Source organism: Coccomyxa subellipsoidea, assembly GCF_000258705.1.
Source record: "Coccomyxa subellipsoidea C-169, whole genome shotgun sequence".
Classification (NCBI taxonomy): domain Eukaryota; kingdom Viridiplantae; phylum Chlorophyta; class Trebouxiophyceae; family Coccomyxaceae; genus Coccomyxa; species Coccomyxa subellipsoidea.
In genome coordinates this window covers 3,244,608-3,257,102 of record NW_005178041.1, presented here as the reverse complement: position 1 = coordinate 3,257,102, position 12,495 = coordinate 3,244,608, and the positions used below count along the sequence as shown (strand labels likewise).

Genomic DNA, 12,495 nt, shown 5'->3' with positions numbered 1-12,495 from the left:
CAGCAGAAGACCGAAGCTAACAACATGCCAGGCAACACACGGTAGAGCATATTCCTGTGCTGCTACACCCCGCACTCTATGCGTTCTGCTGCTCAGATATTGAAATATCCAACAAAAGAATGCTTCTTTGACCCTTGATGCGTTGTGTTTGGATGTCTGGCAGGCTCTGAGACAGCCCCTCCTACAGCCACCCGCCGGAGTGCCCTGCTGTCAGCTGCTATGGCCACGGGCGCCCTCCTACCTAGCAACCTCCTCATGCCTGAAGCAGCCCTTGCAGCCGGTAAGCTTTTAATTACCGCTCAAATTGAACACCTGATGTCACAGGTCAATCCAGTCGAGCAAGCTGTGTATCTTATGAACTGACATGCAATGTGTGTGCACAGTCAAGGAGTTCACTCCTGTGAAGGACAGCCAGGACGGCTACAGCTTTGTGTATCCCTTTGGCTGGCAAGAGGTGGCAGTCAAGGGGCAGGACGTTGTCTACAAGGATGTCATAGAGCCCCTGGAGAGCGTCAGCGTCAGCATCACTCAGACCGACAAGGCCAATGTCTCTGAGTTTGGTTCACCCGCCGAGGCATGCCCCTATATTGATGCATCCCTCTTCCTTTTTGCAGTGCAGGACGCAGGTTGTGGCACATTTGTTGCAGTGCTGCAGATGCAAGTGGCTGTATATGCTTGTGACTGAGAAGGTTACTGAACAGTTAAGATGGCTTTGGCAGGTAGCGGTCACGCTTGCGGAGAAGGTGTTGACACCCCCAAAGCAGGATGTGAAGGTGCTGGATGTCAATCAGGCAAGCCACCATGTCACAAGTGTTCTGGTTTTCTCCTTGACTCTTGCGTTGGTTTTCGTGCAAAAGGTGCTGAAAGATAAAGTAGTCGAGCGTTGCCCAAATTGGTCGCTTGCAAACAGAGACTTGAGTGTGTTATTGCTGTGTGCAGAAAGAGAAGGACGGTCGCATGTACTACACATTTGAGTTTGCCTCAAAGGCACCCAACTACATTCGCCATGCTCTGGCCGTGGTGACTGTTGCAAATGGTGAGTCCATGTCTGCCCTCCATCTAATGCTATGTGGGCAGAAGCTTGAGATCATCTGCCCAGAACATTGATGTAATCCTTCATTGCATGCCAATTGAGGCTGTTCAAGACAGGCAGCTTTCGAGGTGTACGAAGCTGAACTGTGTCTTCAATGTGGCAGGCAAGTTCTACACTTTGACAACCGGCTCAAATGAGAAGCGCTGGGGAAAGATGAAGCCGCGGCTTGAGCAGGTCATTGGCTCATTCGAGGTTGTGGAGCGATTTGGATGATGCTGATTCCCTTGTTGTGCTGCAACGCAACCCTGCTGAGTTTGTATTGGGAGATATCCCACAGTGCAGCAGGAAATCCCCCTGGCACTGGCCTGTTAAAATGCGTCCGATTGATACCTGTGCAATGTGAAACGTCTGCCACTATCCTGTCAGGAGAACCGAATGATATTGACTGCGTTGTGACAATTTTGTGGAGAGGTTCTGGCTGTGCTCCGGAAGGCAATGTCAGACAGACTGCGGTCACTGACAGTGAATTAACTGTACAGCTGAAGCATGCAAGGGGTGCAAGCATGCATCATTGGAAAGGTCTGCTGATGCATTGATGCTGGAAGGTAAACAATGCAAAAGCCCTGTTGCCATTGCCAATGAACTTTACAATGTGCGCTGCATGACTTCAAAGAGGTCCAGTGGCGACTCCTGGAATTCCTTTCAATCCTTTAAAACAGAGCTGCTCTCCTTTCTGGCACAGCACTATCACTGGTCATTTATACGATTTGATCAGAGAGGGGCCAGCCTTGTCACCAATCCATTTGTCGTGAAATTGCAACCTTAATTCTGCATGATGCCTACGGGAATATCGTAACGGTATTCAACGATGATTAAACATCTGATAATGCACCCTGCTTTCATCTCAACTACCTACAGCCTCATGCATTTGCTTGATACTGCGTTCAGACCAGGGATCCAGCCATTTTCAGGCAGACAAGTTCCTTGCTTCAGTTCTTTGCGTTTGTTTGTCAGGAATTCCAGGAAACACAGCCTTCAGCACAGGGTAGTTCTTCGAATTTTCAATTTTCTGCTGGGCAATGCCTGTTCCATGCCTTGATTTTTCGTCTGTGTGAGTATACCCATTATCTCGCTGCCTTCTCCAGGGAGGCAGAGCTGCTGTAGAACTGGATCTCTTCCAGCACCTTACTCCTGACAGCCGCCTCAACCAGCTCTTGCTCCTCAAAATCAAAGTCAAAGGTGTCTGCATCAGCACACCAACCCTCAGTGCTCCCAGCCAACGCTTGGTAAACCAAAGATGGCGGATAGCTAGCTTCTCATGCGAACATTACACTTGTCATTTCACTGCTTGTCGTTGTGGCAACTAGTGAAATATACTTACAATTTCCCAACTCAATGCATGCGCAAAATCATCCCGTGCTAGAAACCTCTGGCGAACACACAACAGTGCAGGGTGCTCTGTTGTAAAAATATGGTAATAACAAAGCCCATGCAAGGGGCTAAAACGAGGAGGGGTTCACCAGGGGCGGAGAGCTCCGAGGCCGGGTCATGCATCTGGGCGAGGTAGGGGTGCGCGAGGGCCTGCTCCACAGTGATGCGCCGCTCCGGGTTGAACTGCAGCATCTTCTCCATCAGATCAATCGCCAGGTGGCTCGCGTCCGGGAACATCACCCTGAATGGGCACCTCTGCGCGCAGGCACACACCAGCGCTCAGGGTGAGTAATATACTTTCACTAGTAAGACTCTTCCTACGCAAAGAGGCAATCGTATGGAGATCTTGTGAGGTGAAGTCGAAGTCTTCAGCCCTGCTGCAGTAGTTTACTTCCCAAAAAGGTATGGCAGCAGTTGCTCCAATGATGCACACGATCTTGGGATAGATCCATCAAGCCTACTGGGACACAGACGGCTCTGTTGCCATCAATTTTGAAAAGTTTGCCCGGTGCCAATCGCCCGATTGCCGCTGCACTGCACAGGCTGGCATGACTGCATATTTTGCTTTTTACTGAAAGATCGGCAAGCCCAAAGCCAGAGGCCATAGGGCATGCACGCATGGCATGCCTCATTCACATATCATGTTCACCCGCATACAAGCTGTTGCTGATGGTGCAGGGATCTGCAGAAGCTGCAGCGTGCATCTGACTGTGGTGTGGCCACACCTGGGCATACGGGAGCGCCTTGATGTAGGCACGGGCCTTGCTGCTGCTGATAAAGACGAGGTCGGAGTCGCAGGGGGAACCCAGCATCTTGATGATGAGCTTGAGCTGGTCGATGTAGTCCTTGCCCGGGAACAGCGGCTTCCGGTACAGCAGCTCCGCCAGGATGCACCCCACCGACCTGCACCATCGCTGACCTCAGCGCTGACACGGCAGTGGAGTCTTCCAAGGAAAGTAAGGAAGGCTGTGCCTTTGCGAGGGAGGCACGCTATTGAAGATTGGGATATGGCTGCCCATGAGGCTGCTGATCATAACCTACACATCTTGCGGAGGAGTCTCCAAGGAGCCACTGCAGCAATGCAAACTGGCAGGGCATGTGTCCTCACTGAGGAGGGGCACAGGGGAGACCTGGGATCCAAGGATGAGCATGTGCAAAGGCGTGGAGGACTGGCATGCATAGGTTTGGTATGGAAGAGGCTCCGCACCACACATCGATGGCGGCAGTGTACTGGAAGCAGGACAGCAGCAGCTCTGGTGCGCGGTACCATCGCGTGACCACATATTCTGTCATGTAGTTGGACTCAAAGCTGCACACCGATAGCTTTCGTTCAATGCTGAGGCATGACACGCATGGAACATGTTGCACAGATGCACAATCAACATAATATGGCGGTTTGGAGCTCGTGAAGCAGCCTTCGGCAGGGTCCATATATCAAGATGGGAAGAGATAGATGGCTGTTTGACCTCACTGCTGGCTGACAAAACAAGCTACCACTCCTGCAAGCGTAGGCTTGCTATTTTAAACACGCAGTTGTGCTCAAGATGGTGCTGACGAAGTGAACATACCTGTCTTGCCTCGCCAAGGTCCTTGCCAAGCCAAAGTCGCATATCCTCAGGTCGCAGGACGCATTCAGCAGAAGATTGCTGGGCTTCAGGTCTCTATGAAGCACATTGGCTGTGTGCACGTACTTCAGGCCGCGCAAGATCTGTGTTGGGGCAAATATTGGTAAGTAAACTGACTCTGATGCAGTGCATTTCCCAGTCAGACAAGCACTTCATTTGAGCACAATGCATTCCAAGCAAATCCAGGCCCCACCTGGTAGATGAAGAATTGGAAGTGGTCATCTGTGAGTTGCTGCGGTGAGCGAATGATGTGGTGCAGGTCTGTGTCCATGAGCTCATAGACTATGTAGACATCGTTGAATCTCTCCTTGTCTACTGGCTGCAGAATGTCTCGCACGGCGATCACGTTCTCATGTTTGAGGTGCCTCAAGAGCTTAATCTCCCGCAGTGTGCGCCGGGCATCTGTCAAGTTCTCGAAGGCGTTCTGTATCTTCTTAATTGCCACCTTCTCTCCTGTGACCACATTCTTTGCCGAGCACACCACGCCGTACGCTCCTTTGCCTATTGCCTTTATTGGGACATAGCGCTCATCTAGCTCAAACAATGTGCCCCATATGCTGTATGCCTGCTTGCCGGGTATACTGCATTCTTTCTTCACGGGCAAGTTGTCCGTCTTACTCGACATATTTGGCTTTTTGGGGCCCCTGCCCCTGCTGGGCTGGCACTAACAGCGACTGTACACTCCCTATCTCAAGTCATGGTGTTGGTCTAAATCCATACGTGCCGAATTTGCGAGCAATTGTGGAGACCGTTGCACACATGACTGCTCAGTAGCGCAGGGGGGGCCAGGGTAATGTACAAAACCCCATTACCCTTGATGTAGGAAGGGAAACGTCATAACAGTGTAACTCCCCATGCAAGACAGGTGAAGGCATCATTTTCTGCATGTCCTGCCCTTGACTTGTCGCTGATTTGGACCGAGATACATCCACAAGTGGCCTTGCAGTCCTTTATGGCAGTTGATACTTGTCTGCGTGCTGGGATGCATATTCTCTAGTATTAATGAATTTCATGATGTGCGTGCTACTGATGGTCTGAGATATGTGGGACGCTTAATCAGCCCTGTGTGGCTGTAAAAAGTGTAATCTCTCTCGCACAGAGGAGGGCATTGCTTCCAGAGCCTTGCTCAAATCAATTACATCCGAGGGATCTGGATGTTGCACTGATTTAACTGTTCTGGACAGCGCTCATACAACAAAACAGCTGCATCACAAGACAGCACTTCCTCAAGACTGACCGCCCTGATGTGCTCATCTGAGGCATGCACCCAGGAAGCTTGAGCCTTAATATTGCAGGTACCAGCTCTGCAGACACTGCTCCCAATTCCAAGCTCCAGTGATGCGATTTCACCACTTATGGATCTGTTCAAGATGTTCCTGGAAGGTTCACCTGTCCGGACATGCATGCAGCCACCAGGCTCTGTTGGGAACCTGCGAAACACTGTGTAGTGCCCAGAGTCTGCTCCCCCATGGTGCACCACCACAGATACAAGCTGATACCTCAGTGAGTCACTTTCTGGCTTCCCTCCCGGGTTTGGAGCTGCTGTAGTGTACTCATTCCTTTGGCTGTCCACAGCAACTCCTTTCTTGCGCTGTGTACTCGCAACTGGGTGCTGCCGCAGACCAATATTTTCTGACGAAGTGCCTCCCACGTCTGCGTTCCTGCTGGGTGGGGCTTCAGCTGAGGTGGGCGGTTGCTGCGTCGGTGACTGGCCGCCTCGGCTCGGCTGCCAGCCGGACAGCAGCCCCAGGGGATGCGATACGAGCGGCCGCGCCGCCGGCAGCAGCGGCTCTGCAGCTGCGGCGGTGTACGGCGCCAGATTGAGCACCTCTGGGAAGCTGACGCGGCCTGAGAGCTTGGCCAGCCGCCCCCTGCGCGTCCAGTACACCCGCCGGAGCTGCAGGCACAGCGCCTGCAGCACGCAAGGAGCCCGTTACTGCACCATAGCCAAAAAATACCCAGCAAATGCCAAAAACAGCCATAACAACGGTCCAGCTGCAGTCACCATCATTGTCATGCAAGGAAGCTACGGGACAGCTATACATTGGTGTTGCGGTGGAGGCATGCAACTGCATGAGGCATGCTTTGTACAAAGACGCCATGAGAGGCAGGCATGCGCATCTGCCAGGCTGGCTTTTGTCCAGACACGCAGGAGCTAGCAGCAGAGGGCGCACCTGGGGTGATCTGGCAATGGTAGCGCGCGTCAGCAACGGCCCTCGCCGCTCCTCCCAGTCCAGGCCGGCCTCGCGCGCCAGCTGCGCATAGTCACACTCCGGCGCCGCGCAGCTCCCGCGCAGCAGCCCCTGCAGCCGCGCCAGCTTCTCCGCAGCTGCCTGCCCGCCGCTGTTACCTTGTCCTCGCTGGCCGCTGACGGATGCTGCCTCACTTGAGGCAATCCTGGGACTTTCGACCCCACCATCGTCCTCCATATTTGCATCCTGTTCTGAGTCTTTTGGGGTTGAGCTGACAGCGGTTGGTGCAATGCCAGATCTGCTGCGGCTCACTGCAACACAGCTAATAGGCGCTTGCTGCAGGGTGGTTCTTAGGGAGCAGTGGGTGCAGACAGCGTCTTGAGTGAGGTCCCGTGCAAAATAGGCGGCCAGGGTGTCGTGCAGGGTCGTGCCTGGCTTCAAGAAGGGCCCCCAACGCCCCTGCAGAAGTGTACAAGTACCATTCAGTTGGGCTTTTACTGACAGCCAAAATCCATACACCGTGCTTCTGAATTTCATGAATTCTATGCCTGCAGCAGTTATCGGCAATTGGCTTCAGTAAAAACACCGTCTATTTACGGGCAGGCCATGCACAAGCCACCATCTACAAGCATGTACCGTATGCAAACAAAGGAAAGGGACAATACTGGAGCACGAGTCCAGAGGAGGTGCACACCTCTGCGGTCGGCAGCGTGAGCGGCAGGGCCAGCATGGCGGACACATGCGAGGTACATGGCTGCATGCAGCGGGCACATGCCGCCTCATGCTGCAGAGCCAGCTCCAGTGGCAGCCTACTCAGAGCCATCCATGCCTGCAGCATGGGGTCGCCTGCTCTGGCAGGTTTTGCGCTGCTCTGTGGACTGGCTGCACACGGCGCTGCCTGGCTAGCTTCTTGGGCTGTGCCAATGCTGGGTGCTTCAATGCTGGATCCCCAACAAGTGGATACCAGAGCCACCGTCACTGTTGAGCTGTCCGGTGCTACTTTCAAGCGTAGAGAAACAAGCTGGTGGCTGACTGCAGCTGCAGGCGCCTGCTTCGCTAATGCCATGTGTCCTGCACTGCTGGAGCTTGCACTGCAGACTGCACTTGTTGAGGAATCGAGGGCTGTGCGCGATCCTGCATCGACCCTGTCTTTGGTAGCTGCCGCGCTCTCAGCAGTGCAGTCTTCGCGAGAATCGCGGCTTTTTCTATTGTCAGTGCTGTGTGTATAGTTGGCTGCTGAAAGCTGGGTCAGGGGCACTACGCTCACTGTGCTTTCCTCTAATGCTGTGCGGATGGCATTCCAGGCAGAGAGGCTGGTGAGCTCTGGGGCCCTGCTATGCTTGAAGTTCTCCTGCATCTGGCTGACTATTGCCCCCAAGAGCACTTCCAGCGCTTCCACAGCATCGTTCTGCTCCCCATCGGTGAGAACATCTGCTCTCACGTGCTGCCTGCATGCAATGCATGTTCAACGAGAAATCCATAACGTCGCTTTGCTCCGTCATGTGAGGTCAGCATTTTCATTTTAGGTCATCAATGTCACCTCAGGGCATGCAAAAGACGGCATGGAAAGGCAAGCCTGTGGAATGCAGCATGCTAATTAAAAGGCAAGAAGAGAAGGAGTGCCCGGACATGAGCTCACCGCAGAGCGGACATTAAAGGGCCAGGGGACATGCAGAGACAAGACTGCCCATGCTGGCAAGGCGCCAGGTCCTCCAGACACTCCAGCAGAGCCACTGCTAGATCTGGTGCATCTGTACCAGCCGCACAGACTGCCTGTCTGAGGTAGCTTGTCAGTCCTCCCACAGAGGCCAGTGCCTGCACCATTACACACATGCTAGAGACATGGATCTCACAGACGTACGAAATTTCGTAATGGGAGGCTACTTAGTATCTGGCGAGAGTGGGCAAACCTGCAGGATGCAGTTCAGAAAACATGTGTTGCCCAAGTTGAGCAACCCTGGAACCGTAAGGCTGCCTGCAGATGTCCCAGCAGATGTGTCTCCCATGTGATATCTCAATAGGCTACTGTGTTCTGCTGTATTTCAAAGTGCATTATTAGTCTGCGCAACGGTGAACCTGCGTCAAAACAAGGACACTGTAAAGCATAAACTTTCCAATTTCCCAGAAGCGAAAGACACTTTCTTTATATTCTTAAGTAATATAGTATGTTATCGTGAGAACTGGTCAAGGTGGCGATGGGCGATCGAAAGCCTGCCTCGAAAGCAATCCAGATCACATGATCCCGTATAAAATGACCTACGAAACTTTCGAGCTGAAGAGATTACGCGCTCATCTCAGCGTCATCTGTGCATAGACCACATTTTCTGGTGAACAATGTATCGTGTGCAATGTAACGTCCGTAGCAACATGAGCAACTTGGGCATGGAATTTATCTTCATAGACCCTGTGTCAAGGGGTTTGAGCCTAGAGTTTCTGCTTGCTGCTGGCTTGTGAATATGGGTTCGGAGAGAACACTGAGCTAGCTGGCCATCCAGTCTATCTGATGACTTGTAAGAGGCATACGTTGGTCATACACATGATTGATCACATCTGAACACCTTGACCAGGATATCCTTGATGTGCTCAATGTGCCACAGTGGTGCGGATATCAACATGCCAAAATGCATCGTACCCTTCCAGGGGTGGTACAGGTCTGAATGAAGTTCCAGAGGCTGGACAAACCCCTGTGAACTGGTAGTGATCCCCGTCCGCCCCATCAGACGGCCGCCATGAATATGTACATGTTTAAAGAATTCAACGTTTATTTCATGAGCCATGACATGTATTCGGCAGTGCCTGTCAGACACAGCTCTATGTTGAACTACACTGTCGAGCACAACTAGTCCGTTTGCTGTTCCAAAATTTGCCCACACTCTAGTCAGACCACTCAGCCTCCATGGACTTGTCAATATACCCTCCTGACATTTCTCTCCTGCCACCTCGATCTGCACCTTTGCCAGCTTCATCCTCACTTCTCCGGGCATGCTTGGCCTGGCCATTTGGGTGCACCGTTCCGTTGGGCGTTTTTCGCTTGGCGTTGGCTGCGCCTGCTCTGCCATTCTGTGCTGGCCTCGCATCAGAAGCCTCCTGCACAGCATTTCCGGGCACCAAGTCCAGTCAGCGCCTTCTGCTGATCGTCGATCTGGGATGCTGGCAAGAAGCGCACTTGTGGCAGTCATGACTTATCCAGGATGTATGACCAGAATCCCAGTCTCAAGATAACCCACAAACCGTATCTTGCTTAGTGATTTCTGGATGAATCATGTGCACAGGTTTATCTATGCACATAGCTTCATCTAGGATTCACTAGCGAGATAGACAACATGCATGCAGTCCCATCCTTGGCCTACTGCTGGAAGCAGAAGAACCAATAGCACTCTAAACTATTCAATGAAGATGTGACGATCTTACCTGAACAGGCTGGACCAGTTTTGAGGTGCGCCATTCAGAGAAGTGGAAGTTGCCTTCGGTCAGGCAGCTCAGCCAGGCAGCGTTGGTCCCATTCTTGGCATCGTACGAGGCAATATGCGGATAGATGCGCTCCCGCTGTCACAGGCCGATCAAACTCCATCAGATCTTTCAGCATTGTGACATTTTAGTAGCCTGTGTATCTGATTCTGATCAGCTTCCATCCTGCCAGGCTTGCCAGGCTATCTCAAATAATATGATGCAGACCCTCTAACGGACCTCTAACACAGAGCCTGTAGGTATCAGTGGACATCACTGTCCAGATATGCATGGCAGTTTGATGATCCAGTTTGGCAAAATGCATCGGAGCACTCCCAATCGGATCATCAAGTTTGGCACAATGCATGAGAGCACTCCCACAGCTTTGCCTGTCTCCAGGTTTCTGCCTCCCTCCGGGAATTCATATTGATAAAGATCTCACACAGTGAGGCAGCCCGAAGTCCCTCTGGCACTCGCTTTGAATATCATGTATTCCTTCTCTTCTGGTTAGTGTGTGTGCAGCAGTTTCCTGTGTGTGCAGCCTACCTTGAAGGCGTCGACTTGGTCCTGGAACGCTGCAAGACGGACGCATGCCTCGCGGTCATTCCCCCAGCGGTCGTTGTACGACTCGAACACGCACTCGTCCAGAAACAGGCCCAGCTCTGGGGCCATGGGCGTCACGACAACCCTGGCAGGGTCCAGAGCAAGGGTGATTGCGTCGGGCGTCGCGACGCCGCGCATGACCGCAACGGCTGTGCCCACCAGCTTGCGGATCTGGTGCAGCATGAAGGACTGGCCCACCACCACCATTCGCACCCACTGCTGCCCCTGCAATGCGTTTTCCACGTTATCATGAGCTTCGTGTCCTTGCTAAATGCATTGGGAAGACACAGTGGGTTTGGAGGCAAATTTTGACAGGCATTGACATGCTGCATGGCGTGAGACCATCTCTCCTTGCACTAGCTTTGCCATCGTTCTAATCATGGCCAGAAGAACTATAGCACTCCCAAACACATTGCAACTAGAAAAAATGTTCAATTCAGGCAGCCAGACGCGACAATGTTGTGTCCTGTTGGAGGATCACAAACATGAGACACAAGAAAAACAGTAGCCAGTGTTAGAGTAGCAGCAAAAGTTGATGAGCAACAGCTGGAAGGTCCACCTCCAAATTCATGGTGCCGGCGCACTTGAAGCTGAGGATGTAGCGCTTGGCGGCCGGGTCGGAGGCCGGCACGCGGACAGTGTAGTTGTGGAAACTGTGCGTGCCCTCGAATGCCCCCAGCACCTCGTTCAGCCGCGCCTGCTGCTCCGCGCTGAACCTGCACTGCCGGCTCCCGGCCGCCTCCGCCGCCGCAGCCGCCGCCGCACCGTCGATCGTGCTGCGCCGCACAAACAACCGCTCCTCCTGCCCCGCTGTGCCGCCCTCAGCACGCGACTCACTACCAGGGACTCCCTCATTCTGGGCTGTGTCGGCACTTTGGCCGCCAGCCAGTTCAGAGCTTTTTCCCTGCTGCTCTGCACTGCCTGCTGGCCCCCCATTGCAGTCAGGTATTTGCGCCGGCTCCAAAGCTGAGCCTGCATCCAAGCTCTGGCCAGCTGCTGCCTCCAGCGCTGCACTCATGTCTCCACAGCTGTCCCCGCTGGCCGCTCCTTCCTGCACGGCATTTGCGCCGGGGCCTGCAGCAGAAGAATCCTGGGCAGGCTCTGAGGCGGGTTCAGTAGCTGCGGTGGCTCCAGAGCCCAGGACAAGGGGCCCGCCCGCCGCGCCGATGGGGGTGGGGGTCTGCGCGGCCTGGAAGGCCGTGTCAAACATGAAGGCCGGCAGGATGTACTCGTAGCGGCGGCGGTCGCAGTGCTTACGCGCGTCAAAGCTGTTGGTCACTCGCGTGAAGCCCAGCACCCGGATCTGCCGATGACACTGATGGAGTCAGTCCACATGACCCTTATGCCCATGCATAAGGCATGGGACAGCAGAAGGCCACGCTTACCTTCAAAAGCATATTTAGAAGAGCAAATCAAAAGGGCCTGAAGCATGCAACGGCCAAAAACTATGGAGGTATACATCATCAAGGGAAGACAGATGGAGCACCTGTTCTGGCAGATGGGAATTGATGCGCTCTACAGTGTCCGGGAAGGCAATCATCATCTTCAGTGAGACCACATTGCCAGCAGCGCTCACCCCCTTGTCTGTGCGAGCAGCACGGTTCCATTGCACCTGTGTAGATCATATTTACTGTGGTTGCAAAAGTTCACTCAGTATCCACCAACCTCTTGGGGCGGAACAAGATGGATACGAGTGCAAGAAGGCAGGGACAACACGGAATATTGGGATTGACAGGTCACCTTGGAGAAGTCTCCAGCGTTTTCGTCGGAGATTGCACCGGCCTTATTCATAGCACTGCCAAGCTCCCCTTCTATTGTCTTGCAGCCTGGGTTGTGTTGCATGCCCTGCACATGCATTCCCCATTTCTGCTCTGATCATGCTAAGAATCAGATTAATCAAAGGATTTGAGAAAGTAACTTATCGTACCGAGTATCCGGCTCCCACAAATGCAACGAACACTGCTACTTTGCGTTTCTTGCCGCCTGCCCTCTGAGACTGAGTCAGTTTACTAGCCTCCTGTTCCAGTACTTCGGCGGGTGTACTTTCCGGAACTTCTGATCCGCCATCGCCCATTGTTTGTGAATGTCTTGAAGTAACAAGTAATTGCTCGGCAATCTACAAGGGATCCTGAACGATGGTGTGCAAAGCAGATCGGTCGCACAA

At 53.2% G+C, this 12,495-nt stretch overlaps 3 protein-coding genes across 3 annotated transcripts; 1 reads left to right on the top strand and 2 right to left on the bottom strand.

Annotated features, from left to right (window-relative positions):
- Positions 1-364: 364 nt before the first annotated feature.
- Positions 365-1,306, top strand: COCSUDRAFT_12452 (Mog1p/PsbP-like protein; the record flags this gene model as incomplete). The annotated part of the gene is made up of 3 exons (XM_005651378.1): positions 365-626; positions 920-1,036; positions 1,197-1,306. 3 exons carry the CDS (start codon positions 365-367, stop codon positions 1,304-1,306), a joined length of 489 nt encoding a protein of 162 aa, XP_005651435.1.
- An 851-nt stretch (positions 1,307-2,157) lies between these two features.
- On the bottom strand, positions 2,158-4,714 carry COCSUDRAFT_11831 (mitogen-activated protein kinase 6; the record flags this gene model as incomplete). Its single annotated transcript, XM_005651377.1, has 6 exons — positions 2,158-2,276; positions 2,554-2,719; positions 3,190-3,367; positions 3,672-3,766; positions 4,029-4,172; positions 4,283-4,714. 6 exons carry the CDS (start codon positions 4,712-4,714, stop codon positions 2,158-2,160), a joined length of 1,134 nt encoding a protein of 377 aa, XP_005651434.1.
- A 5,047-nt stretch (positions 4,715-9,761) lies between these two features.
- On the bottom strand, positions 9,762-12,309 carry COCSUDRAFT_6187 (pseudouridine synthase; the record flags this gene model as incomplete). Its single annotated transcript, XM_005651376.1, has 7 exons — positions 9,762-9,827; positions 10,275-10,556; positions 10,891-11,107; positions 11,540-11,634; positions 11,818-11,943; positions 12,072-12,176; positions 12,259-12,309. Coding segments are annotated over 7 exons (942 nt in total), but the record flags the coding sequence as incomplete, so codon positions are not given.
- Between the last annotated feature and the right edge of the window lie 186 nt (positions 12,310-12,495).